At 39.3% G+C, this 24,004-nt stretch overlaps 1 protein-coding gene and 1 long non-coding RNA gene across 6 annotated transcripts in view; one reads left to right on the top strand and one right to left on the bottom strand.

The window, feature by feature from the left end:
* LOC143439840 (uncharacterized) overlaps positions 1 to 12,496 on the bottom strand; it is a 38,785-nt gene extending 26,289 nt beyond the window's left edge. Inside the window, exon 1 of the long non-coding RNA XR_013107866.1 lies at positions 12,181 to 12,496. This is a non-coding gene — a long non-coding RNA (uncharacterized LOC143439840). The remainder of the gene's footprint in view (positions 1 to 12,180) is intronic.
* Positions 1 to 24,004, top strand: part of Mrpl1 (mitochondrial ribosomal protein L1) — a 106,858-nt gene that overhangs the window by 26,487 nt on the left and 56,367 nt on the right. For all 5 annotated transcript variants that reach the window (XM_076926460.1, XM_076926464.1, XM_076926461.1 and 2 more), the window contains one exon: positions 4,887 to 4,993. In XM_076926460.1, the coding sequence (XP_076782575.1) occupies positions 4,887 to 4,993 (107 nt within the window). The remainder of the gene's footprint in view (positions 1 to 4,886; positions 4,994 to 24,004) is intronic.

Below are 24,004 nucleotides of genomic sequence, written 5' to 3'. Positions count from 1 at the left end.
TTTCTACGTTCATAATGAACCATACCTTCCACCTGCCATGGGTGTCCTTAGTGTGTGTGACCCCTCCCCCAAAGGTGCTTTAACAAGGCACCTGGGAGAATGATAAGGCCCCCTTCACTAACATTTCTTTCAGCTGCACACGGTCTGTTCAACAGAACTAGCAAAACATTTGTGTTCTTTAGGCATGAAAACAAACTCAGCCTGTCAGAATGTTCAAACAGAACACACCAGATGTGCATGAGAACAGATGGAACTTGTATTGTGCATTTTTAGAGATTGCTTTGATTCTCTTTTTAGAATGTTTGCTTCCCCCTAGATCCAACAAAATGCATTAAGGTAAAATAGAAACTAAGAAGCTACAATGAGAACCAGACACTACAACTGAGCTCGTCGGTTCCCATCGTGCCTCAGTTTTACTAACTGGAGTGGGTGTGGCCATCTCAGCTAGATCCAGTATGCACATTTCATAGCATGTTTTAGTTTAATTTCTTATATAACTATAGGCAATTTCACATTTCCAGATTCCTGTTTCCTGTTTGGCTTGGTTTCTCAGTCTGTCTGTCTGTCTGTCTGTCTGTCTCTCTCCTTTTCATGAAAAATATTTAAAACTTGCTTCAAAGGAATTTGGCTACGTTTCGCTGGCCCTTCACCTCTCCAAGAGCTCTGTAGACATGTTTCCTTTAATGTGATGTGTGTGTGTTCATGTGCACATATGTTGAAATGTGTGAGTACATATATGTGCATACATGTGGAAGCCAGAGGGAGATGTCTGGTGTCTTCCTTGTCACTCTCCCCTTAGGTTTGGAGCCATGTCTGTCACTAACCTGGCTAGGCTGACTGGGCAGGGAGCTCCAGGGATCTTCTGTGTCTGCTTTTTGTAAAGCGGTGGCTCCTGTATCATGGGTAAGACTTATAAATGCTAACGATACGGAAAACTTTAAGTACTCTTCAGATCTTGAAAGAACATTCTGTGCTCCCAAGTATTACTTGTATTACTGAAGGAAAAGTGCAAACCAAGTCTCTACTTCCAGCCCCCACCCCCACCCCCCCACTAGTTTAAAAACTATTTGTTTGTTAACAAATCCATGAACAAGTAGGTACCCTTATAATAGTGGATTAATTATGAGTGTCTTGTGGATAATACTCCTGTGAAGTTCGGTTTCTTTATTTTAGCCCTAGAGATTGCTGTGCTGTTTTCCACAAATGCACATGCTGAATTCATTACTTTCTTGGGTCTTTGGATTTGTTTGTTTGTTTGTTTGTTTTTGTGTCTGTCTGCAATATGCATTCAATTCTTACTATTAAAGATACTTAATTTTATCATAGCATATGGCCCAGGATATTCACTCTAAAATGTTTGTATAGGTAATGACTATTTAATGCAGGATTCGGTTGAAAGAAGATACAGACTTAATAACTTGACTGAACCACAGATTAAGTATAATTTATACATTTTAAAAAATAATTGTGTCTATGCTAATTGAACATCTGGTGTGTGCCTGACTGGATGTGGTGATGACTTGAACACTGAGGGAGAACAAGCCTTTAATATTATGGAACTAGAAATTGCACTTTATGCAGCTAACTTCAGCACTCCGTCACCTCAGATTCGTCCAGCAGGCAGGGAGCACTCACCTGCCATTCCGGCCGTTGTGTGGGCGACCTGTCCTGGTTGTGTAGTCTTAGTTCTTTGTCTTTACACCAGTCTTGAGATACAAATGCACTCAGTTGGTTGTTTCCTCCACTTCCTTACCAAACATTTTTACTTCCAGCCACCTCTGCCACAGTTCCCTAAAACAGTGCTCCCAGTTGTACTCGCTGATCTGTGTTTCCTCTACATTCAAATGTCAGTTCTTAGTTTTCACAATTTCCTAAACTTAAGCATGTTGAATTCTAGCTCACTTCCTTCTTCCCTTCTTTCCTAGCTTTTTTTCTTCCCCCTGACTTCCTTGCTTGTTTGCTTCCTTGTTTCTATGTTTCTCTGGAGAAGGGAGAAAAGAAAAGATACTTTAGTGAGAAGGACTGAATCGCACTTCTTATGGACATAGTAGAGAGCATTTGAGGGAGAAAGGCGAGGAGGAAAGGAGAAGAGAGTAAAACACAGGAAGGAGAGGGAGAGCAAGTGGGTGTTGGTAGATCGATTGGAAGCATAGCGTCCTGATGTCTGTCCTGCCGAAAAACAGGAGAGAGTAATAGAGAGCTCCTCAGCCTTGGCTTTGTACATTATGGTGACCTTAAGTGAACTTCGTAACAAGCAAATGGAGACAGCAAATCACTGAGAACCATTAATTCTTATCTACAAAATGTGTTTCGTGTTAGCAAATGCCGAATAATTCTTCTTTTTTTTTTTTTTTGATAATGTAAGCAGAGTTTAGAACAAATTAGGCAGACAAAAAGTTTATACTATGCGTAGACCACTTTGCTAAGATTCCTAAAAGTGGTTATTCATTTGCATGATTGCTTTACGGGAGCTTACACATGCTTCCATATGCCAGTTCTGTTGTATGGGCTGCTTGTAAAATAAGTGTGTAATTATTGAGTGTCAACTATGTTCTGAAAATTGAAAGATTAAAGGTCAGTTCACATTTTTAAGAAAATACATATTGACAAAAATGACAGAAGAATAAACTTAAGCATTAAAATGCTGTGGGTACTGGGAAATACACAACATATTTATGGGGCTGAGTAACTACTTCTAACTTACGTAAACAAGAGAACAGTTGTGAGAAGTTAATCATGAATAGGTATTTGCTTTCCTAACGCGTGGTCTACATTCTAGGCAGTAGCAACAGCTTCACTAACGTAGAGAAGTCAAGCAAGAGTCAGTGTATTTAGGAAGTTCTAAGCGCTTTCTGCCACTGGGACACGGAGTGTTATCAGATATTGGGTTAGATAGTGATAGACAGTGGGTTTTCTGTACCATTCCACAGAGATTAGATTTTGTCCTCCATGTAGATGAGAACCATTGAAAATGATGTTCAGAACTATGAAATATAGTTTTCTTATTAGGATGAATACTCTGGGAGCATGTAAGTCATGGGATGCACATAAGGATGTAGAAACTTACGTGGAGAACATTGTGAAGGCTGTGGTAGTCCGGATAAAAGGGGAAAGAATACATTTGCAATGGTAGTGAAGACAGGAGAAGGTTGTTGAGGGATGTTGAAGAATCAGTGTAAATATGAAGTGTAAAGGAATCTGGAATGATTCTCTAGTTTTGGTCATAAGTAGCATAGTGGATATTGTTCTAAATACAAATATACAGGAAGTAAACCAGGTTTTAGCATGACACTCATCACAAAGTAACAATGGCCAAGGAAAAAAGATGATCTGTACATATTCATGTTAACATGAAGTAGTTTGTGATTTCAAACAAGGTGAATGATTAAAAGGCACATGGCTTAAATCTAAATAGTGGGATAAAAAAGACATGGTTTTCTTTGTGTAAGACAAAAAGTGGCTGGATAGGAGGAGCAGAGGAGCAGACATGATGAACTAGTAAAAAACATGTCAGTTGGAAATGGACTGCACACCCCAACCAAAACACAATGCATGAGATAGGGAGAGAGCAGGCTCTTTATACAGTGACACTTTGAATACACAAATACACAATAATTATAAACCATGAAAACAAATAAGAGTAAGAGAATGTCATTGGCTATGTTAGTGCCAGGCAAAAATAGATCTTTAAAATGAGAACAGATACTGGAGAAAAGTTGGGTAATCTATAATAATAAAAGGACGTACTCATTTACAGACAGAGCCGCAAAATATATGAAACAGAATCAGAAAGAGTTAAAAGGAAAGATAAAATGACTGTTAACAGTATTCTGCTCTACCACAAATTTGTGTTTCATTCAGCCATCATCAGAGACGGTGTCTCCAGCAGGAGATGGGAACTAATACTGAGACCCATAGCTGGGTAGTATAGAGAGTGAGTGACATTGGAACACTCAGTTCTAAGTGGGATGTTTGTGAAATGTCCCACTCAGGGTTCAGGAACTATGAAGAGGAGGAGGCAGAAGGATTTTAAGAGCCATAGGGGATGGATGATACCAAGAAAACAGTGTCTTCTAGACACAAAAGTACTGACATATAACTCACAGATACTGTGGCAGCATGCACAGGGCGTGTACAAATACAGACCAGGTGGGGTCCCTGTGTGTGTTTGTGTGTGTCTGCAAGTGCGTATTTCTCCTGCTCTTTTTTTTTTTTTTTTTTTTTTTGGTATGTGTTTGTTAGTTATTTTTGTTTTAATCCTTGTTTGTCTTTTTTATTTGCCAGTTTGTTTTCTTGGGGGAGAGAGGGCTGGGAGGGAGGTGAGAGAGGGAGAAAGAGAGAAATACTGAGAGATACATTGAGGGAGGGAGGGTTTAGAGTTGGAAAGGTGGGGAGGTGGGAAGGATCTGGGAAGAGATGAGGGAGGGGAAACACGGATTAAAATATGGTGTATGAAAATTAACCTTATTTTTCAGTAAGAAAATTTAAAAAGCTTCAAGATAATTATGGTATATGGTATTGGTATATGGTATATGGTATACATTTAGCTTCAGCTATTCTTGCTAGATTTGGAGTTCCTTGGTCTATTGTCCACTCCATATGTTGGCACACAGCCTTATAGCTTCTTCAAACCCAATAAGGAAGCGTCTCCTCCAAGACAGGCACTGTAGAGTTATATAACGAGACTTTGCAGGCCTCATCCACACCCAGTGGGAGAAGAGCAGCCAGGGCCATGAACTAGAAGTGGGGCCGTAGTGGCCACTCTGACATCTGTCTGCCTCAGCTTATTCAGTGTTTCTTTACACAGGATTCGTGTTTATTTCAGTCATTAATTTTTGCTACTTGTTTAGATAATAATTTTAGATTTTTCTGATTTTTCTAACCAGATTCCGTTGGCCGTGACATCCCTAAAATGCTTGAATTATTTAAAACTGCACAGGAAATTATGGTAGATGAAGAAAGGCAGAACTTCCTCAGCACCAAAATAGCAACAGTAAGTTATGGCTGCGTCTCTCATGCTCACACCCCCTGTAAGTGGCATACCAGACATTTGAACTTTCCTTTGAAGCCAGCATCAAATGTATATAAAGAATCTTAGTCTGTCAGTGGAGCTTACCAAGTTTAGTGGTACTTGAGAGTTCCTGCCTTCCGGGGAGAATCAACTGTAAGCATTTCTGATCCCCAGAGCATGCTGTAGCACAGGTGGATGCATGCACAGATATGTTTATGTTTATACGTAGAAACACACACAATAAAGGTAAAAAAAAATTTTAAGAGCGTTTCTTCCTGTGCTCACTGGCATATACTTGCATTTTGCTTTTCTATCTATTCTAACATGTACTTTTTTAGAAATCATATAATATTTTAAGTCTTTTAAGAGTTCTAAGGCTTGGAGCCTGAGAAGAACATTGTACATTGCTGAGCACATAGTATATACTTAGTATTGTATAATGGATTAATTTGCTTTATTTCAATAAATTGTGTCTGATTGTTTCTGGTGGTGTTTTACAGCTACTTGCATACTTACAGAAGATACTTGATGTCATTTTCTAATACCATTTTTAGGACATTAATATAGGTGTGTTAGAATTATAAAACCATGTTTTTAACTAAATAAGCATTGAGGGACATTAAACTTGTTATTATGTTATTTGCAGCTGTTCTTTATACTGAAGAATCTCCAAAAATTCTCTATGTAACTTTTCCCTATTTATAACTATAGGAATAATAGTAACTTATTGATAACAACATTTAAACAATGCCGTCCAAGTGTCTGGTGCTATTCTAAAGGATCTTGTTGTTAAATCTCTGTTGTGTTTTATTTCTAATAATTTTTCAATTTTTTGAGATTATTTTATAATTACATTATTTTCTTCTTCCTTTTCCTCCCTCAAGCCCCTATTGTTCCCCAACTCCCTGCTCTCTTCCAAATTCATGGCCTCTTTTTCTTTAATTGGTTTGTGTGTGTGTTACATGTGCGCATGTACATGATTGTCTATATAAATATACTCTGCTCAGTTCACATAATGTTACTTGTATGTATTTGTATGTGTGTGTTTTCAGGGCTGAATCTTTGGTTATTGACTAAGCAGTTGGAATGCTCTTCTCTGAAGGAGAGTGTGTCTTTCCCCCTCAGCACCAAGTTGTCTATAGTTCTCTGTCGTGCTGAAGCCTCATGGGCTTTCCCGTTCCTCACTAACGTGTCTACTGACGTCATCCTTTGTCAGGTCATGTTTAGGCAGCTGTGTTGGTCAGACTTCATGGGTGTGGCTTCTCTGACATTTCTGGCCAACATGATTCCACAGTAAACTTCCTGTTCCTTTGCATTTTCCACCCTATCTTCCACAATGCTTCCTAAGCCTCCGGCACAGGAATTGTGTTGTCTGTGTATCAGATAGAACTCAGACACAGAAGAGGTAAAACTGTCACCTCCACTTTATAGGTGAAAGTACACAAGGCTACAAGGCTGTACATTTCCAAGGTCCCATAGCTAAAATGAGGGGAAATGGGTAGGTATTTGACCATTAGCAATGTCTTAAACAGGTAGGTTCAGTTACTCTGCTCAAAAAGTTAATTAAAATAATTGGAATAACTGTTAGGATTTCTTTCTCTCTTGTTTTACTCTAAAGAGGCGTTTCACATCATCACCAATAGTTGGTAGTCCAAGCTAACTGAACCACATCCACTGTAGATTATTAGAAATCTAGACAAAGCACTGTGCTAGTTTACCAGTGGGAACCCTTGCCTTAGAAAGGAAGCAGAGCAGATCTCATTGGCAAGTCCCACTTGTCACGTTATCCTCAAGGATCAGCTTGCATTTACTTGGCCTGATCTCTGCTAGACTCTGATGTTGAAATTTCCTTGTTTCCAAAGGCCCTTGGCAGAGTTTCTTGCTTCTTAAGGCTGACAGTGTTGTAATCCAAACACAAACAAACAAAAGCCCAAATGCAAAACTGCAGAGCTTCCTCTGGAGCTGCAGAGGCTTGTCTGATACTTGCCAGTCTGTATAAGGGGAGGCAGACTTTAGGCGAGGTTCTCAGTGTTGTGGTCCAAATGTCAGTGTCTGTATAGAATAGAAATGCCTATTTCATAGTGTATTTCTCTGGGTAAGATACAATTTTAAAATGATAATATTTATCATCAGTGTTATTATTTTGTCTTTGAGGATCATAGAATATCCTTATGAAACTCTTCCTAGCTGAATTAAATTTTCTTTTTTTAAAGGTATATTTTTCAGTGTGTTCTGTAGTTAATAGGTCCTAAAGTGTAAGAAAGCACAGTGTCTTTTTCTTTAATAGTTACCACAGGGATAAATATGGGCCCTGGTCACACTCTGTGTCCCTTCTGCAGACTTTTTTGTCACGATTTTTTTTTTTCTTTTTTCAAGACACGGTTTCTCTGTGTAGCCCTGGTTGTCCTGGAACTCACTCTGTAGACCAGGCTGGCCTCAAACTCAGAAATCCACCTGCCTCTGCCTCCCAAATGCTGGGATTAAAGGCATGCGCCACCACTGCCTGGCTTGTTAATGATTTTTAAAGAGATATTTATGTGTTTAAAGAAAATCTGCTAAATACTACTGAAGTGCTTGGTCATAGTGGAAGATTAGTGAAGTGGATTTAGGTGCCTATTGTCATGGTTCAAATTTAATGTCATGCTTTTGAAACAGTAACTGTTTCTCGTGGCATCCTGGGATTCTGTTTCCCCTATAGTAATGGTAGGTGCTGCTTGGGTAGGAGGGATGGATGTGATAATGACAGTAGCTGTGTAGCAGATATTTTGACTAAGATGGAGTAACAGAGACACGATTTACCTTCCCATCCAAAGCAGTGAGAAGTGCCCTGAAATCAAAACTGCACAGAGAAAACTATGTAGACAAAGAAAACTCTAGTGGAGTATCATCTATGAATATACTTCTTCTAACAAATATTTTGGCTGCCTAAATCCATTTTCTGTTGCTGAGAATGCCTAAGACTGGCTGATATACAAAAAGTAGAGATTTTTGTTGGTGGGTGATTCTTCTGGAGGTGGCAAAGTCCAGGTGCATGGTGCTGGTACATGGTGAGAACTTCATGCTATATCCTATGTCATCAGAAGAATGGAAGGGTAGGCAAGCTGAGCCGAAAAGGCAAGCCATGAGAAGGGGCCTGGAGAATGAATCCACTCCTGTAAAACAATTACCTCTCTTAACCTAGTAACTTCATGGGATCCAGCATCCAACACTGCCACAGGGTCAGTCAAATTTCAGTGTGACTTTTGAAGGGTCTAACCCTATTTAAATTATTTGGTAGTGACCAAATGGTTATTTTAGGAATTCAAGGTTGGATTAACATCTAATAGTTATTATACTTTACTTTATTAATGAGCTGGAACCTAAAAGTCATTTTTATAGACTCTAGAATGAAAATGCTGGTTAAACTGTCTCAGCCCATTAGGGATAGAAAACCCCTAGAGCACAGTGTGCTGGTTAGGGGTAGAATGCATGCTTACCATCCACAAGATCCTGTGTTCAGTCCCACAACCTCCCCACTAAAAAGGCGTGCACTTAATTTTTTTTTAAAGTTTTAAAAATGATTTTATTTTTATTCTTAATTATTTGTATATATGTGAAGGGGTATGTGCACATGAATGCAGGTGCCTACAGAAGCTAGAGGCTTCAGATCCCCCTGGAGTAGGTGTTACAGACAGTTGTAAGCTGCCCAAGGTGGTTCTGAGAACCAAACTCAGGTCCTAATTCTGAGCCTATTCTCCTTAATTTCATAAAGGATATCATAGAAAAACCAACAGCTGACATAATGCTTTGTCATAAACAACTGACTCCTGTTTTCTTCCTGAGATCTGCTTTTGGTTAACATTCACCAGTGTTGAACATTGCTGACTGTAGGCAGTTCAGTAAGGCAAGGAACAGAATAAAGTCATCTAGAACAGAAAGTGTGACTCGGTATTTACAGATGATATGTATGATCTAGCTAGTAAAACAAAGAAAACAGTTATATGTGATTGGAGATACCAGTTCAAGGTATAAAACTCAACTATGTTTCTATATAACTGTAGCATTCTGAATTTTGAAAATTTAATGTAGAATTTGACTTATAATTTCAAAAGGACTACTTAGGGATAAATCTACAGATGTGAGCAGTTCATATACTGAAAACATCAAAACATAGTTGAGAGAAATTAAGGATGAAATAATGGTAAGATGTTCTTTGTGCAGTTGTAGAATGAATTTGCAATACCAGTTCTACTGAAGAGAAGCTTGCTTGACTGGTTGCACTCTCAGAGTCCCAGTCAGCTTTTTAAAAGGTTAGTTAACTAATTACAACACTCATATAGACACACAAAAGCCTGAGAGCAGGAGGGTGGCTCAGCCGAGAGAATGTTTACTGCATAGTGCAGGACCTGAGTTTGGATTCCTGGTTCCACATAGAAAGTTGGGCATGGGGGCATGCATCTGTTCTCCCAGTGCTTTGGAAGCAGAGACAGGAAGATCCCAGAATTATTACATATCTATCAGATGGATAAAACTACTCCCCCCCCATACCTTTACCAAGTATTGGTAAGGACATAGCAGACTGGACCATGCACACACTGTGGGAAAATTCAGTTTTTTAAATGATGCAACCTCCTTGACAAGCAATTTGGTAATTTGTAAAGAAGCTGAACTTCCTCTTTCTGCCCAGTTCTGCTATTCTAGTTTTAGCCATGTGTTCAGGAAAAATGAAAATATATGTTCAAACAGAGGTTTTGATATTTATAATGATCCTTAGTTAGAAACATAAATATCTATCACAGGACCCTTATAAACAAAAGTAACAAATAAAACTCCATATATGCTAATGTATGCTGAGATGAGGAAGCCAGGAAAGGGGTGGTATATATTGTACTATCCTATTTATATAAAGTTCTACAAATGTTTCTAATTTATATTTATAAAAAGACAAATAGTGGTTACCTTGGGCAAGACAAAGGTTGAGAGGGACAGGAAGTAAGAATTACAAAGCAACATAATGAAATTTAGACATATTTAATTATCCTAACTGGAGGTGGTCCTGTGAGTGTAAATGTATGTGAAAGCTATATTGTATACTTAAGAATATGTGTCATGAGGCTGGAGAGATGCCTCAGTGGTTAAGACCATGTGCTGCCTTTCCTGAGGATTTTAAGTTTGATTCCCAGCAGCCATGTAGGATGGCTCTCAACTGCCTCCACTTCCCTGGATTGCCCCCTACTGGCCTCCTTGGGCATCTGTGCACACATTCATCCACCTGCACACATCCACATAAATTAAAACAAAACAAAACAAACAAACAAAAAAAACCTTAAAAACCTTGTTGTATGTGTATATGCTTGTGCCTGAGTGTGTGTGTGTGTGTGTGTGTGTGTGTGTGTGTGTGTACTTACTGTGTTCATGAAAGAACCTGCAGCATCAGAAGAGGAGGCCAGAGGCTCTGGAACTGGAGTTCCAGACAATTATGACCCACTATGTGGGGACCATGTTCAGATAGATCCACCACAACAGTAACTGCTCCCAGCTGCTCACCCATCTCTTCAGGCCTGTGCTGGCTGGCTTTATGCTCCAAGAGCCAGGTTTATTTAGTACTTTAGGGTGGAGCGTAGTTTGAGTAGTTTCAACTAGTTTTTCTTCTATATCAAAGTGGTAAATATAACCAGCTGAATTCTATGTCTCTTTTACAGGTTAGTGTCATAAACTCAACTTTTATTCCCTGAACTATGTGAATGGTTTTGTAGCCAGCCAGTTTCTTTCTGAATCTTTCCTATCATTTGTACCTAAAACTTCCATATTCATGTATTTAGTTATGTGTATATGGGATCAACTCAAGTCCTCATATCAGAAAAATATCACTTAACTTATTTATTGAATATAATGAAGATAAAACGAGCTATTGTTGGAATATTTTGTTTTAATCACAGACCTTGCTATCCTGTGATCATCATCTATTTCTGTCTTGGCATGAAGTGTAATTGGTGGAAATGAAGGTTTCAGATTTCAGGGGAAAGTCTTAAAGCATAACATTAGAGAGTGTGCTGTAGGGAAAACAACAGGAATTTCTGACCCACACCATAGACACGTGTATGTATTTTTTCCTTCTAGAAGTATTAAGGTACAAAACATAAACACCCTCTTAAAATTAATTTATAAATGTGACTGTGCCAGACAATACTATCCTGTACTTTTCTTGGTTTGGATGAAAATAACACTTGCCACATTCTTAGTGGTGCTGGGATCAACCCTTACCATATACCTTTCAATGCCTGTTGTTATATCCCATTATGTACCATAACCAGTTCCTGTTGGTGGCCTTTTGTGTGTATCCAGTTTTTGCTATATGGATGACACCGTAATGAAATTCTTGCAAACAAATGTTGCAACATTTTCCAAGTATACCTTTAGGTAAATTTCTTGAAGTATAACAAATGCGCATAAAAATGTTGTAATCATTCCAGACAGTATTCATTCTGGAATGAGCACACTAAGATATAATCCATACAGCGATGAGTTTACAGTTCTTACTCTCGCTGCTGTTGGATGTTAACAAACATAACCATTTTTGTCGGTTTGGTAGGTTATGCGTGGTTGATGTAGGTGTAAATTCATGTATGCCTTTCTCTTAAAAATGCAAGGAATGACTTATCATATATCTCAAAAAATAAAAATTAAATCACAAAACCCTCACAAACCTACAAGTGAGAACAGAAAACAGTTTTCTAGCCTCTGTAGAATAAATGACACTATATTTCATATAAAAACCTAGAGCTTGTATAAAAGATGGTTTTAATAAATTAACATGCTTTTGTTTCTCCAGTCTGAAAGCTACAGAATTCAATCATACTCAAATGTTAATTTGCTACACAATTAAAGTTGAAAGTTACTTAAAGATTTACTATATATCATTGTAGAAAATAGACCAGACATTCAGTATTCTCACAAGTAACAAGGAAAGGGACATTTGAATAAATGTACCATGCATTGCTTACTTGTTAAGCCTTGCATTCATAATGGGCAGATGGTTTATCATTAATAGTAACTGGCCCTTTGTTTTTTTAGAAGATACCAGATTCAGTTACAGAAGTAAAATATTCACATGTACTGTTAAAATGTGCTTTATTCTTTGACATGTTAATTATATCCTCCCCCTCTTACCCCAGGCCATCCTCTCTCACCTTCATGTTTCCTCTTCCTCTTCCTCTTCCTCCTCCTCTTCTTCCTCCTCCTCTTCCTTTTAAATAACTTACTGAGTCCCATGTGTACTTTTAATAACTTAAAAAATCCATTTGGAATTAGTGAGATGACTCTGGGTCTTGAGATGACTCTGGCGCTTGACATACAAGCCTGGCAACCTGAGTTTAGTCTGTAAAACCTCCGGAAGTGGAAGGAGAGAACTGACTACAAAATTGTCCTCTGAGCCCACAAGTATGCTGTGGTGTCCACACAGCTCCCTCATCCCGCCCCCACCATACGACTACTAAGAAAGTTTTTCTTTCTTAATCCGGTTGACTCTGAACATAGTGGACCTTACTATGATCTTCGCAGTAGAGAGACTGAGGTAGCAGGATTGTGGATTTAAGGCCAGTCCGGGCTGTACACCTTGTTTCTAAAAAGAAAATGAGAAAAGTAATAATGATAGCAACTTCATGTTTGGTCAGCTGTGGTTTCTGTAATGGTCTCCATTAGTTGCAGAGAGAAGTTTCCTTGGTAAGGGATGAATACTGTTCTGATCTGTGGGTATAAGAACAAGTATTTAGAATGCAGTTATGGAATGTGCTGGTTTAGTAAATTAGTAATTGTATGTTCTTTTCCAAGATCCATGACTTTGCCAGCACTGGATACTTGGCTAGGTTTCCATTACCAGGCATGAGTTCCCTCTTGCTGAGTGGACCAGTTAGTTAGAGAGCTGTTGGTTACTGCCGTGGTATGTGTTGTATCACTATTGCACCCTTAGGGTGGAAGTGGCTCATAAAAGTCATAGCTAGGTAAGGTTATCCGTCGTATCCCTCCCTTGGAAGCTTGTGTGGTGCCTTCTGATACCATGAAAACCAGCCCTCGGGGAATAGGCACCCAGATCATCTGAACCTCTTGGCCCTGTGTGTAAAGTGTGTAGTGTCTTCATCCAAAGGGGCTTACGTTTCACATCCAGGCACGGGGCAGAGAAGGGCAATAGCCATAGCAGAAAGATTCTGACCAACAACTCAAAAGGGCTTTTCATGTTAGATGCTCTATGGTTCTTAGATGTTTTCATTTAAATTACATACGTATATTTATATACTAACCTGCATGTCTTGTAGGAAATTTAGGTAGATAGTCAATAGTATGACTCATTAAGATATCTTCAGCCACTCTTCTTTATTCTCCTCCCTTCCTCCTCCCCATGTCCCCACCCAGCTTGCTTGTGCACTGCATTTCCTTTCTCTGCTGCTCTCCCCACCACAGTGGCTCTTTCTGCAGTTACTCACATCTGAGTGTATACTTACATCAGAGGATTTGGAGGTACGAGCATCAGATGAGAGCATGTGGCGTTTTCTTTCTGGGCCTGGGTTCTCTCCCTCCCTATGATCTTTTCTAATTCCACACCCAATGCAGAGTTCACGGCTGAACAGTATTCCACGGAGTGTGTACCACATTTTCACTATCTGTTAGCTGAAATATCTTTAGGTTGTTTCCATTTTCTAGCTGTTGTGACTAGAGAAACAGTAAACATGGCTGAGCAGGTGTCTGTAGAGGAGGATGACGAGTCCTCTGGGAGTGTGCCAAGGAGTGGTGTACCTCGGCCGTGTGGTAGGTTTCTGCTTAGCTTTTTGAGGACTTTCTGAACTCACCCAGAGCCACTACCAGTTTGCAGTTTCCCCAATACTGAATGAGAGTCCCCCCTCCCCTCATCCCTCCACAACTTCCGGCTCTTCTGTTGATCTTTGCCATCTGGGTTGGGATAAGGTGAAATCTCAAAGGTTTTTTTTTTTTTATTTGATTTTCTAAGGATGAGCAGTTTTGAGATATTTCTTAGCCAATTTTTTCCTTCTTTTGAGAACTCTCAGTTCAGGTTCCAGGCCAGGTGTTTTTGTTTTGTTTTGTTTTTAATTTGATTTTTTGACTTTTGTTTTTTTGTTTTGTTTTTTTTCATATTGTCTGAATATTAATCCTCTGCCAGATATATAGCTGGCAAAAATTCTCTCCTGTTCTGTGGTCTTTCTCTACCTGGTTGATTATTTCTCAAGCTCTTCAGAGCTGTTTGAGAAGCTTTTTTGTTTCATGAAGTCAAGTCTGTAACTTGTTAGGCCTTAGTTCTTGGACACATGCTCCTATTGAGAAAGTCCTTTTCTATATCATGTAGGGTATTGCCTGTACTTCCTTCCATTGATCTCAGTGTCTCCGGCTTCAGGGCTTTGATCCACGTGGAGCTAGTTTTTGTGCAAGGTGATAGATACAGGTCTCATTTAATTCTTCTGCATATGGACACCCAGTTTCCCCAGCAGTACTTGTTGAATATACTCTGTTGAAACACAAAGGAACGGACTATTTTGAAGTAGCAGTACATAGAACTGTGAATATAGTTAGAATATGTTCCCAAATAGTTTATATATTGTCAAGGCCTTCATTCTTAATAGGAAAGCCTTTTGTCCAGATGCTCCTGACTCAGGAAACCCACTTGGGATCAACAGCAGACTTTACATGGTATGTAGAGCATTTGTATATGCATTTACACATTTCTCTTGACTAAGTGGTTGTGTATTAGTCATGACTTAGAGATTCATGACTCATTTATTAATTTACTGCATATTACATACCTATTGTATGTCAGGTATATACATAATAGAGGTAAATTCATCAACAAAATAGTTAAAAATCTCTGTCTTTTATGGAATGTGTGAATCCTAACCATAATCATCACATGCATATTTTATACATTTGGAATGTATGAACCCTGACTGTAGCCCTCACATGCATATTCCATGCATATGGAATGTATGAACCCTCACTGTGGCCCTCATGTGCATATCCCGTGTATAAGGAATGTATGAACCCTGACTGTGGCCCTCACGTGCATATCCCGTGTATATGGAATGCTGACAGGTCCTTCTTCCTTTTCCCTCTACCCCTGTTTCTTATCTTTGGTTCCTAGGATAGATAAGGAAGCCTCATCCTCTGGCTCAGAGGAGACAGAAGTTTGGCTCAAAGTTAATAGTGTATAGTAAAGCATCGGAACCAGCTTTATCCTGGCTCTCTTTGTATTTTGAACATTTATAGTAACTTTACTCTCTTTTCATTTCCAGAGAAGAGATAGTTGCTCATCTCTGATGCTCTGATAATTATGTGACATCAAATATAACTGTTACAATTTATAAATTTTTATATTTTCCGATTTAGCTTTCTTTCTTTCATTTTTCTTTTCAAGTTTGATAACCTTTTGAATTTTTTGTTTTCTTACTATCTCTATAATCACCTTCCCCCACCCCCATACTGTTTCCTCTTTTTTGGTTGACCAACAGCATGTCAGAAAGACGTAAAAGAATTGAATTTGTGGGAAATGCATGTGAACTAGTCTAAAGTTTGTATTACTTCATAGTTGGCAGTAGATCTTGCCTTCTTGGTGACATGCAGTTTAACCAGCTTTGATTACAGTAACACCATGGGTGTTTACTCTTGTAGCAAGTCGCTCTTTTCCCACAGTTTTCTTACATCACTAGACAGATTTCTACTAGTGGACTGTAACATCAAGTTAAGTCAGGGGTTTGGAAGATGACTCACTCGGTAAATGTTTTCTGTACAATGTAAAGACCTGAGTTCAGATCCCCACTACCCCTTGAAAAGGCTGACATGGTGGTACTTGCCTATAATTCTCATGCCAGGGAGCTGGAGACTGGAGGATCCCTGGGGCTCTGGCTACTTTGTCTTGTCAGATTGTTGAGCTCCAGGTTCAGTAAGAAACTGTTTCAAAAACCGAGGCGGAATATGATTAAAAGAAACACCCAGCACTGCCCGCATCCACAGAGAGGCCCATGTGTACACATGCACATATGCACATGAACTTAAGTTTATGACAGAAAACAGAGGATTATTAAGAAATTGCCTGAGCTGGGCATGCGGGTGCATCCGGTAATCCCAGAGCTTATGTGGTTGATGGAGGAGAATCTCAAGTTTCTGCCCAGCCAAGGCTACAGAACTGAAACTTGGTCTCAAAAAAAAAACAAAAACAAAAAAGAACAAAAAGAAAGTACATATTTTAAAAATAGGAATACAATTGTGTTTTTACTCTAAAAGTTATATTTATTAATTTATTGATATATAATTAGTACATAAACTCCAGAATGTTTAAGAATCAGTTGCAAAAAACTGTAATAGAAATGGGTGAAATTATGAAGAATATACTTTTAATGTATCTACAAATAATGAAACCTAAGCTTGTTTTCTGTGAAAGAAGAAAGAGCGTAGGTAACTAAACTCTGATTACATGAATGTCAAGCCCTGATTTGACTAGTATGTCTTGTCTGGGTTTCACATATATTTGGAGCTTTGAACTGTGTAGTGTAGAGGTAGCACCTTTGATGTGATATTTTTGCTTTCTTTTTAAAGTAAAAGACATGTTTGAAGTTGTAGACATGGTTTGTTCATGGGCATCACTCTGCTTGTTTACATAATAGTGAGATGTCCTGAGGCAAGAATGTTTTCAGCCTGGCATCTGATAAAAGCCGAAGTGTAATGTAACAAAAACCAACAAGTACAAGATAGAGACACAAACATAGTCGGGTCTTCTATTGAAACACAAGCTCTCAGGGCAGGGACCACGTTACAACAGGAAAAGGAAACATGTTGGATGGAGTTCACTTAAACAAGGTGTGAAGGTTGTAGGATTTGGAATTTGAAGGTTTGTTTTACAGTAAGTAGGTCCATAAATTATATTAGTGGGTAGGAAGGAATATTTATATTGTTTGTCAGATAGCATCAAATGTCTCTGTGAAAGGGAGCAAGCCATTGGCTCGTGGCTCATTACGACATCTTCTCTCCCCACATTCTTTCCAGCCAGTTAACTTTTCCTTACCTGTGGTATAGTGTATGTATCCTAAATGAAGAGATTGCGAAGATAAGAAGATATACCATCGAACATAAAATACAGCAGATAGAGCTTGTCGGTATAGATCTGAAATCTCAACGGTGTGATGCTCAGACAGAGAAACTATATTCACCCAAGATCCCAGCGCCCACTTCCGGTACTTACAATTCTAGTAACTCCAGCTCCAGGGGCTCTGGTTTCCAGGAGCACCCATACTCACATGCATATAGCCACAAGAACACACAAATTGAAACATAATTTAAAAAAATAAAATAAAATTTTTAAAAGTGGTCTTTTAACAAATTCAAAAGCAACATGACCCTTAAAATTGAAAGCATAAGTACTGAAATATGATGCAGCCCTTTACCGAAACCATTTGCCAACCCTAAAATATTAGATACATACACATGAGTCTGGGAGATCTTCATTCCAGGTGGGATGGTGTAATTGTAGTATATGCTTTTCCTTTGTTTTGTTTTGTTTTTCTAGACAGGGTTTCTCTGTATAGCCCTGGCTGTCCTGAAACTCACTCTGTAGACCAGGCTGGCCTCGAACTCAGAAATCCGCCTGCCTCTGCCTCCCAGGTGCTGGGATTAAAGGCGTGCGCCACCATGGCTTTTCCATTTCTAAGGGATGTAGCTATCTATGAGAAAACCTGGGTAATGTTGCTGCGTATGCAGAAGCAGTTTGGAGGAGATCTGAGAGGAAAGGAGTATCAGGCTATCAATGCGTCTTTCATGTCTCCTGTCATTGGTATTAGGCCAGGTCTCTGCAGCGCCTGAGTTCAAGCAGTACACATGAGTGCAGCCCCAGGCTGTATGAGAAACTCCTGAAGATAAAATGGGGACTACAGATGGAAGAGTCAGAGAACTTGAGGATAGGTGATAGAATTAGTCAGTCTGGTAAATAGACCCTCCCTCTAGAAAAGACAAAGAAAAGGAAAGTTCATGGGACAATGACAGAAGATCAGAGTTTCCTGTCAGTGGAGCCCCAGAAGGAAAGAAGGAAGCATTGCATAGAAGTTAGCGTGGGACTGTGGAGAGGTAAGAACTGGTGTGCCTAGGCTCACAGCAGAGGGCAGCTGCTCTGGAAAGCAGCTGTTGCTGTGTACGGAGCTAACCATACCCTGGCTGGCCTGATGGTGCTGCTCAGCTGTTGTACCCAGGAGTTTACCCTACAGAAATAAACCTTCTGAAGTGAAATTAACTCTCAAATTCACAGATATCTGAACATAGGGATTTACATGTCAGTCAAGTATACCAATGTACCTGAAATGTACCTGAAATACTTAATGACCAGAAGTTTCTGTTTGTTTTGGGTTTTTTTTTTTTTTTTTTTTTTTAACAAGTTTGGTATATTTGGAGACTTTACTAGGTGAGTTTCCATAACCTGAGAATCTAGAATATTCCAAAATGCAATATTTAAAGCATCTTCATTTTGATGGTCCAAAGTTTCAGATTTTTTTAGGTGGGTGTGATTGTGTATGATCTGTAATCCTAGCACTCAGGAGACATCATAGTAAAGAATCTTTGAGAGGTTAAGACCAGCCTAGGCCACATGATGAGTCCACGCCTCCTCAAGAGTGTCCATCTGTCTCAAAAGAAAAAAGATTTGGGGGCATTTCAGAACTTCTTTTTACTTTATTTTACTGTTTTTGTGACAGTCTTTTGTATGTAGCCCAGATTGACCTCAAAAGACCTTCTCATCTGAAATTGTGTCTGAGCTCCTGTTTCTGTCTCTGCCTCCGCTCTCTGGGAGCTGAGCTGCAGGAATGGGCTGCCATGCCTGGCATAGGATGGGAGGGCTTCTGGTCACATCCACAACCGCCTTGGACCAACTCTGCAAACACCTCCACGTTTTACATTGTGTGCCATTCAGCCTGTAATTGCAAAATAGACCCATGCATGTCCTGTTGAAATGGACAAACCCATCTCCGGTACTTTCATACAGTGTAACACTACTCAGCAATAAAAATTATAAACTTTTGATAGACACAAAGGCTCAGATAAATTTTAAAAGGTTGCATACAGACATAAAAAATACAGTCAACAAAAAGAAAACAAATTGGATTTCATAAAGATTAAAACTTGACACTATCAGTTAGTATAGAGGGGATTTTGCCATTAAATAATAAAAATATAACTGACTAAGTTTTAAAGTCAGTTGATCCAAGCTTCAAATATATCTGCCTCCAAAGGAGACATATAAATGACCAGAAGCAAAGAAGACATATTCAGTAGCAAGCCATCAGGAAAGTACTGCTTAAAATTATAGTGGGACACCGAGTTACACCTTCTAGGATAGCTATTGTCGATGTGTGTACGTATATAAAATAAGTGTTGGTGAGAATGTGGAGAAATGAGCTCTTACAGATTTAGCAATCTGTTTTCATGAGAACATGAAATACTTCAATCACCATCAAACAATATGTCAGTTCCTTGACTGGCTAAATAGAATATTCATTTGCAGTTCTGTTTCTAGATATGTGGTCAGAAGAACAGAAAGGAAGTGTGTCTTCGTGAGTGCAGGGGAGGACAGAGCTGCTGTGTGGATGCTTGGAACAGAATCAGGGTCCTCGAAAAGACAAGCGCTTTCAACTGCTGAGCCACCTCTGCAGCCCCTGGTTCTGTCATTTCAGTACTGAACAAAAGACAGTTGTGTATTGGGGAAATATGTGTACATATCAGGGTATTTGAAAAACAGTGTAGGTAAGAATGTAAAGATAACTCAAACTCCTGTTATCACTGGCAACACCTTCACACTCTATTACTGCCTTTCTCCAAGCATCTGCTATTTCGGTTTCTATGTTCCTATTACATACTGAGTTTGGTATCCTTAACACTGTGTCTTAAACTCTTTCCTAATAACTGTTTTATAGTCTCTTGTGATAAATATATCATAATTTATTCAATCTTATCCCTTTTGTTGGGCATTAGATTGCTACTAGTGTCTCATTGCTATTAAATCGCTTCAATGAACATAAATTTTCATTTTGCATACACACAGAATATATTCTATGTCTGTGCATAAATGAGTAGTTTATTGAAAAGAAGTCTGCATTTATTGAAATTAAAACGTGAAATATTTTTTCCCATTCACTGCTCCAAGCTGTGCCCAGTACAACTTCCCCTCTGTTAGGCATAAGCCAGTTAGGCAGATATGGCTTTACAGGCTGTTAGTGATTTGAAGAGCAGTTTGTCTGGTTTCTAATACTAGCCTCATATCTAGAGACTTTCTTTGCATTTAGAGGCAGGCTTTTATGACTTTAGTGACCTGAAATAGAGAGGGTTACCAGGCTCTCAGCCTTCTCTTGCTTTAGACCTTGGGGTGCATGGGCCTAAGGTACCTTTCTTTGCCTCCAGCACCTCCTTCAGGCCTAATCACTCCAGGCTCTGGGTATAGACAGGCCTGTCAGTGTGTGTGTGCAGGGGAAGGGGGGTTGCTTCTGCTTATCTGAGAGTCGCTGTGGACTGTCAGTGGTTTGAACTCCATACAGCACATTCCACTAGCATCTTCTTGCAGGGGTCTCTGTCTCTACAAGTGAGGTATCTGGAACCTTACCATCTCTCCTAACTTCTGATTCTACTTGCATTGGTAGAGAAGGCAGTAGGGTGGCCCCAGCTATTGGTGTCTTCTTATATGTAAGATACAGGACACTGCATTTTCTATTTTTGTTTCCAGATTTGGGCCCTGTTATCAACCCCTACCAAGCTTGTTTTCAATGCACACATAAAATTTACAACAGCATTTGAAACTGTTGCTAGGAATTTTTTCTACCATTATTTTTAAATTACAATGCAATTCTTAGCCAAACAAGATACACTTTGCCTCATCTGCATAGTAGACATATAATAATAAGCTAAAAGTCTATTGGATAAAAAAAAAAAATCCCTTGTGTTCTAAAAAAAAAAGTAGCAAGTAAAATGGCACAAACAGAACCCTTTCTTGTTCTGAAAGACAGTAATGGTTGTTTTTGCTCATTCACCTCATAAATGTCTCTCTGTTCTGTTTTCAGTGCCACAGACCAGCAAACTTGACTCTGGGCAAAGCCCAGTGGCCCGCCTGGTTTTGTGAGGACACTTTGGTTGGAGCACAGCTGCACTCATTTATGTATGGCTTTAACTTCTGTTTCATCCCAGCAGCTGCCTTGAGCAGTTGTAACAGAGCCCATTTGGCTTTCGAAGCCATACATTTTTACTATGTCACCATTTACAAAGAAAGTGTGCCAAGTCCTGTTTTTATGTACTTCCTCCAGAATTCTTTCTAAAGCAAATAAGATACATGGTTCATCTTCTTGGCAACATTAAGTCATCTCTTACTATTGGTAACATAAACCCTGAAGCCGTTGGTTTTAGTTCTCGTTGCAACCAATCTCAAACCAGTGTATTAATATCAAATTCTCTATTTCCTAACCTTCTCATGGTAAAACACAAAGGCCAGTTTTAAAATTTACGCTCCTGGATTTATTTTGTTGAGCCCAAATAGTGGTTTGGTTTTACTGTAATTAGTGTTTTAAAGCTAGAAGCTGTCACATGGAAGTCCAGTTTGCCACTTGTTGACAGATGAGGACTGGGAATAGCGCTGGCCCTGCAGCCAGTGTGCAAAGAGCTAGTCAACATTTTAGAGTGCAGTCTTCCACCTCTGCATGAACATCAGCATGCACATCCCTTCTCCTCAGTGATGCTATTCTCTGATCTTGTCACCTGACCCACCTTCTCTTTGTTCCTCTGCCTAGAGCATTCCTTCTGTCCTCGGAAACTCTTCATCCTTTAAGACTCCGGTTTGTTGTAAAGTGTGTCAGTCACCTGTTCCTCTCTGCCCTCCTGGCACTTACTCATCTAATTAGAGAGGCACATGGTGACTAGACGGCAAGTCCCTGTACAGTCAGTTCCTTTCCTCCTCTTGTCTTACAGCAGACTTATCTGCTTCTCACACCACTCAAACTCTGTAACTGTTGGGATCACAAGCCGCTGAGTGGTGAGAGTGGAGGGCATTTTCCTCTGTACTCACCTGCCATATAGGCTTAGACACGTGTCTTTAGGGCTACTTCTCACACGCCTGTGCTTTTGGTGTTTGCTTTTGTTTTATTTTTGAAACAGCCCCACTCTATAGTCTAGGATGGCCTAGAGTTTGCTGTGTAGACCAAGCTGGCCTCCAATTAATGATCCTGTAGCCTCAGCCTCCCTAGTCTGGGATGACATAATGAGCCTCCAGTCCTGACTTGTGCATGCTCTCGAATAAAATGGTTTTGTTTTTCCTGCTTCTCGGCTTTTAATATTAAGTGAGGGATAATAATATCTGTTTTATAGAGTTCTTAGAGAAATTAATGAATCTGTGTAGATGTTTAAATGCTTATCCCAAAGTAAGATCCCTTTAAATGGGGCTATGTAATCAATTCTTGTTCCTACAACTTTACTTTCTGTTCTGTAGGGATGTGTAGTTAACCTTTTCCTCAGTTTACACCATTATGGGTCATGGGAAGTAAATGCTCTCTGTTAAACCACACTTGATTTAATTCTAGAATATTGCTTTTGGGGGGGGTTTTGGAGGTCAGATGGTTAAAAAGTGCTTATCCAAGGTGACAGGCTTCTGCAGATCCCAGTTACAGGTCACCAGTCTCCCAATTATAGAATCACCTAAAGATTATAGAATGTTATCAGAACTGTATTAGAAATTATTGTCACAAAAGCTGACCACTCTAAAAATATTTATTTTCTACATTATATGTAGGTGGGTTTTTTGTTTCGTTTTTGGTTTGCCTGTGTGTACATCTCTGTATAACATGAATGCAGTGCTCATAGAGGCCTGAAGGGCATCAGGTCCTGTAAGGCTCCCACAAGGGAGGACCTCACCCAAATCTCGGGAATTTGTGGCCACCCATTAACTTATAAGACACCGAACTTGATGCAGTCAGTAAGAGGTATATTTCAATCAGTATACTGAGGTCAAGACCCATAACCCATGCAGGGGCAGTGAGGTCTGACCCCAGGGCTTTGGAGACAGAGAAAATTTAAAGCCAAAAACCACAACTCAGGGGGGAAACCACAACCCAGGGGGAGTAAAGGAGGGCTATTGGAGAACACCTGTGGAAAGTCTCAGCCCATTATTCAGTTTGTGACAGGGTCTAAGGAACAGTCATGGGGAACATTTTGTATAGGCTTTTTTCTAAGAGCCTATTTATAATCAATTATCTATTTTGTGGTCAACCAAGTTCCTGAAACACTGAGCTCATGAACCAGCTGACCTGCACTCTTGGTTCTGCTTGCCTGTTAAAAGTTTTTGAAAATTTTTAACCCTTTCAGTCCCCTGGAACTGGAGTTATAGGTGGATAGAAGCTTCCTATGGGAGCTGAGAACTGGGGCTGGGTCCTCTGGAAGAACAGCTGGTGCTTTAACTGCTGAGTGACTTTTAAGTCAACATGTAATCAAACTAAAGATTTTCCTTTTTTAAGGTGCAATAAAAATCTATAAATTTTATTACATTTATATATGTATTATGTTTATGTGTACATACACAAACATGCCACAGCACACTCATGGAGGTCAAAGAACAGTCTGCAAAAGTCAAGACTCTTCTTCCACCACGTGAGTCCTGAGGACTGAACTCAGGTCATCACATTTGGAGCTAAGTATCTACCTGTTGAGTCTTCTCACTGACCCCAATTTATAATATACATGGAGAAGGAGGGTAGGGGGAGGAGATGAAATAATCTGAAAATAAATGATTGTAATTCTTTCAAATGGGAAATTAAATTAATTTTAAAATTATATCATGTTTTGCTGTAGAGTTTTCATACTCCTCACTTTAATGGTTATATCATGAAATGATAACTAGACAACCATACAAAAATGCTACTCAATATCTGTTGGTCAGAAATGCATCAGGATACATTAGGGAGCTTTTCAGATTGACGTGTTACTATTTTCATTTTACAGAATTTA

The sequence above is a fragment of the Arvicanthis niloticus genome, chromosome 27 (assembly GCF_011762505.2).
Source record: "Arvicanthis niloticus isolate mArvNil1 chromosome 27, mArvNil1.pat.X, whole genome shotgun sequence".
NCBI lineage: Eukaryota > Metazoa > Chordata > Mammalia > Rodentia > Muridae > Arvicanthis > Arvicanthis niloticus.
Note: the sequence above shows the minus strand (reverse complement) of the source record. Positions and strands in the feature narration are given on the sequence as shown.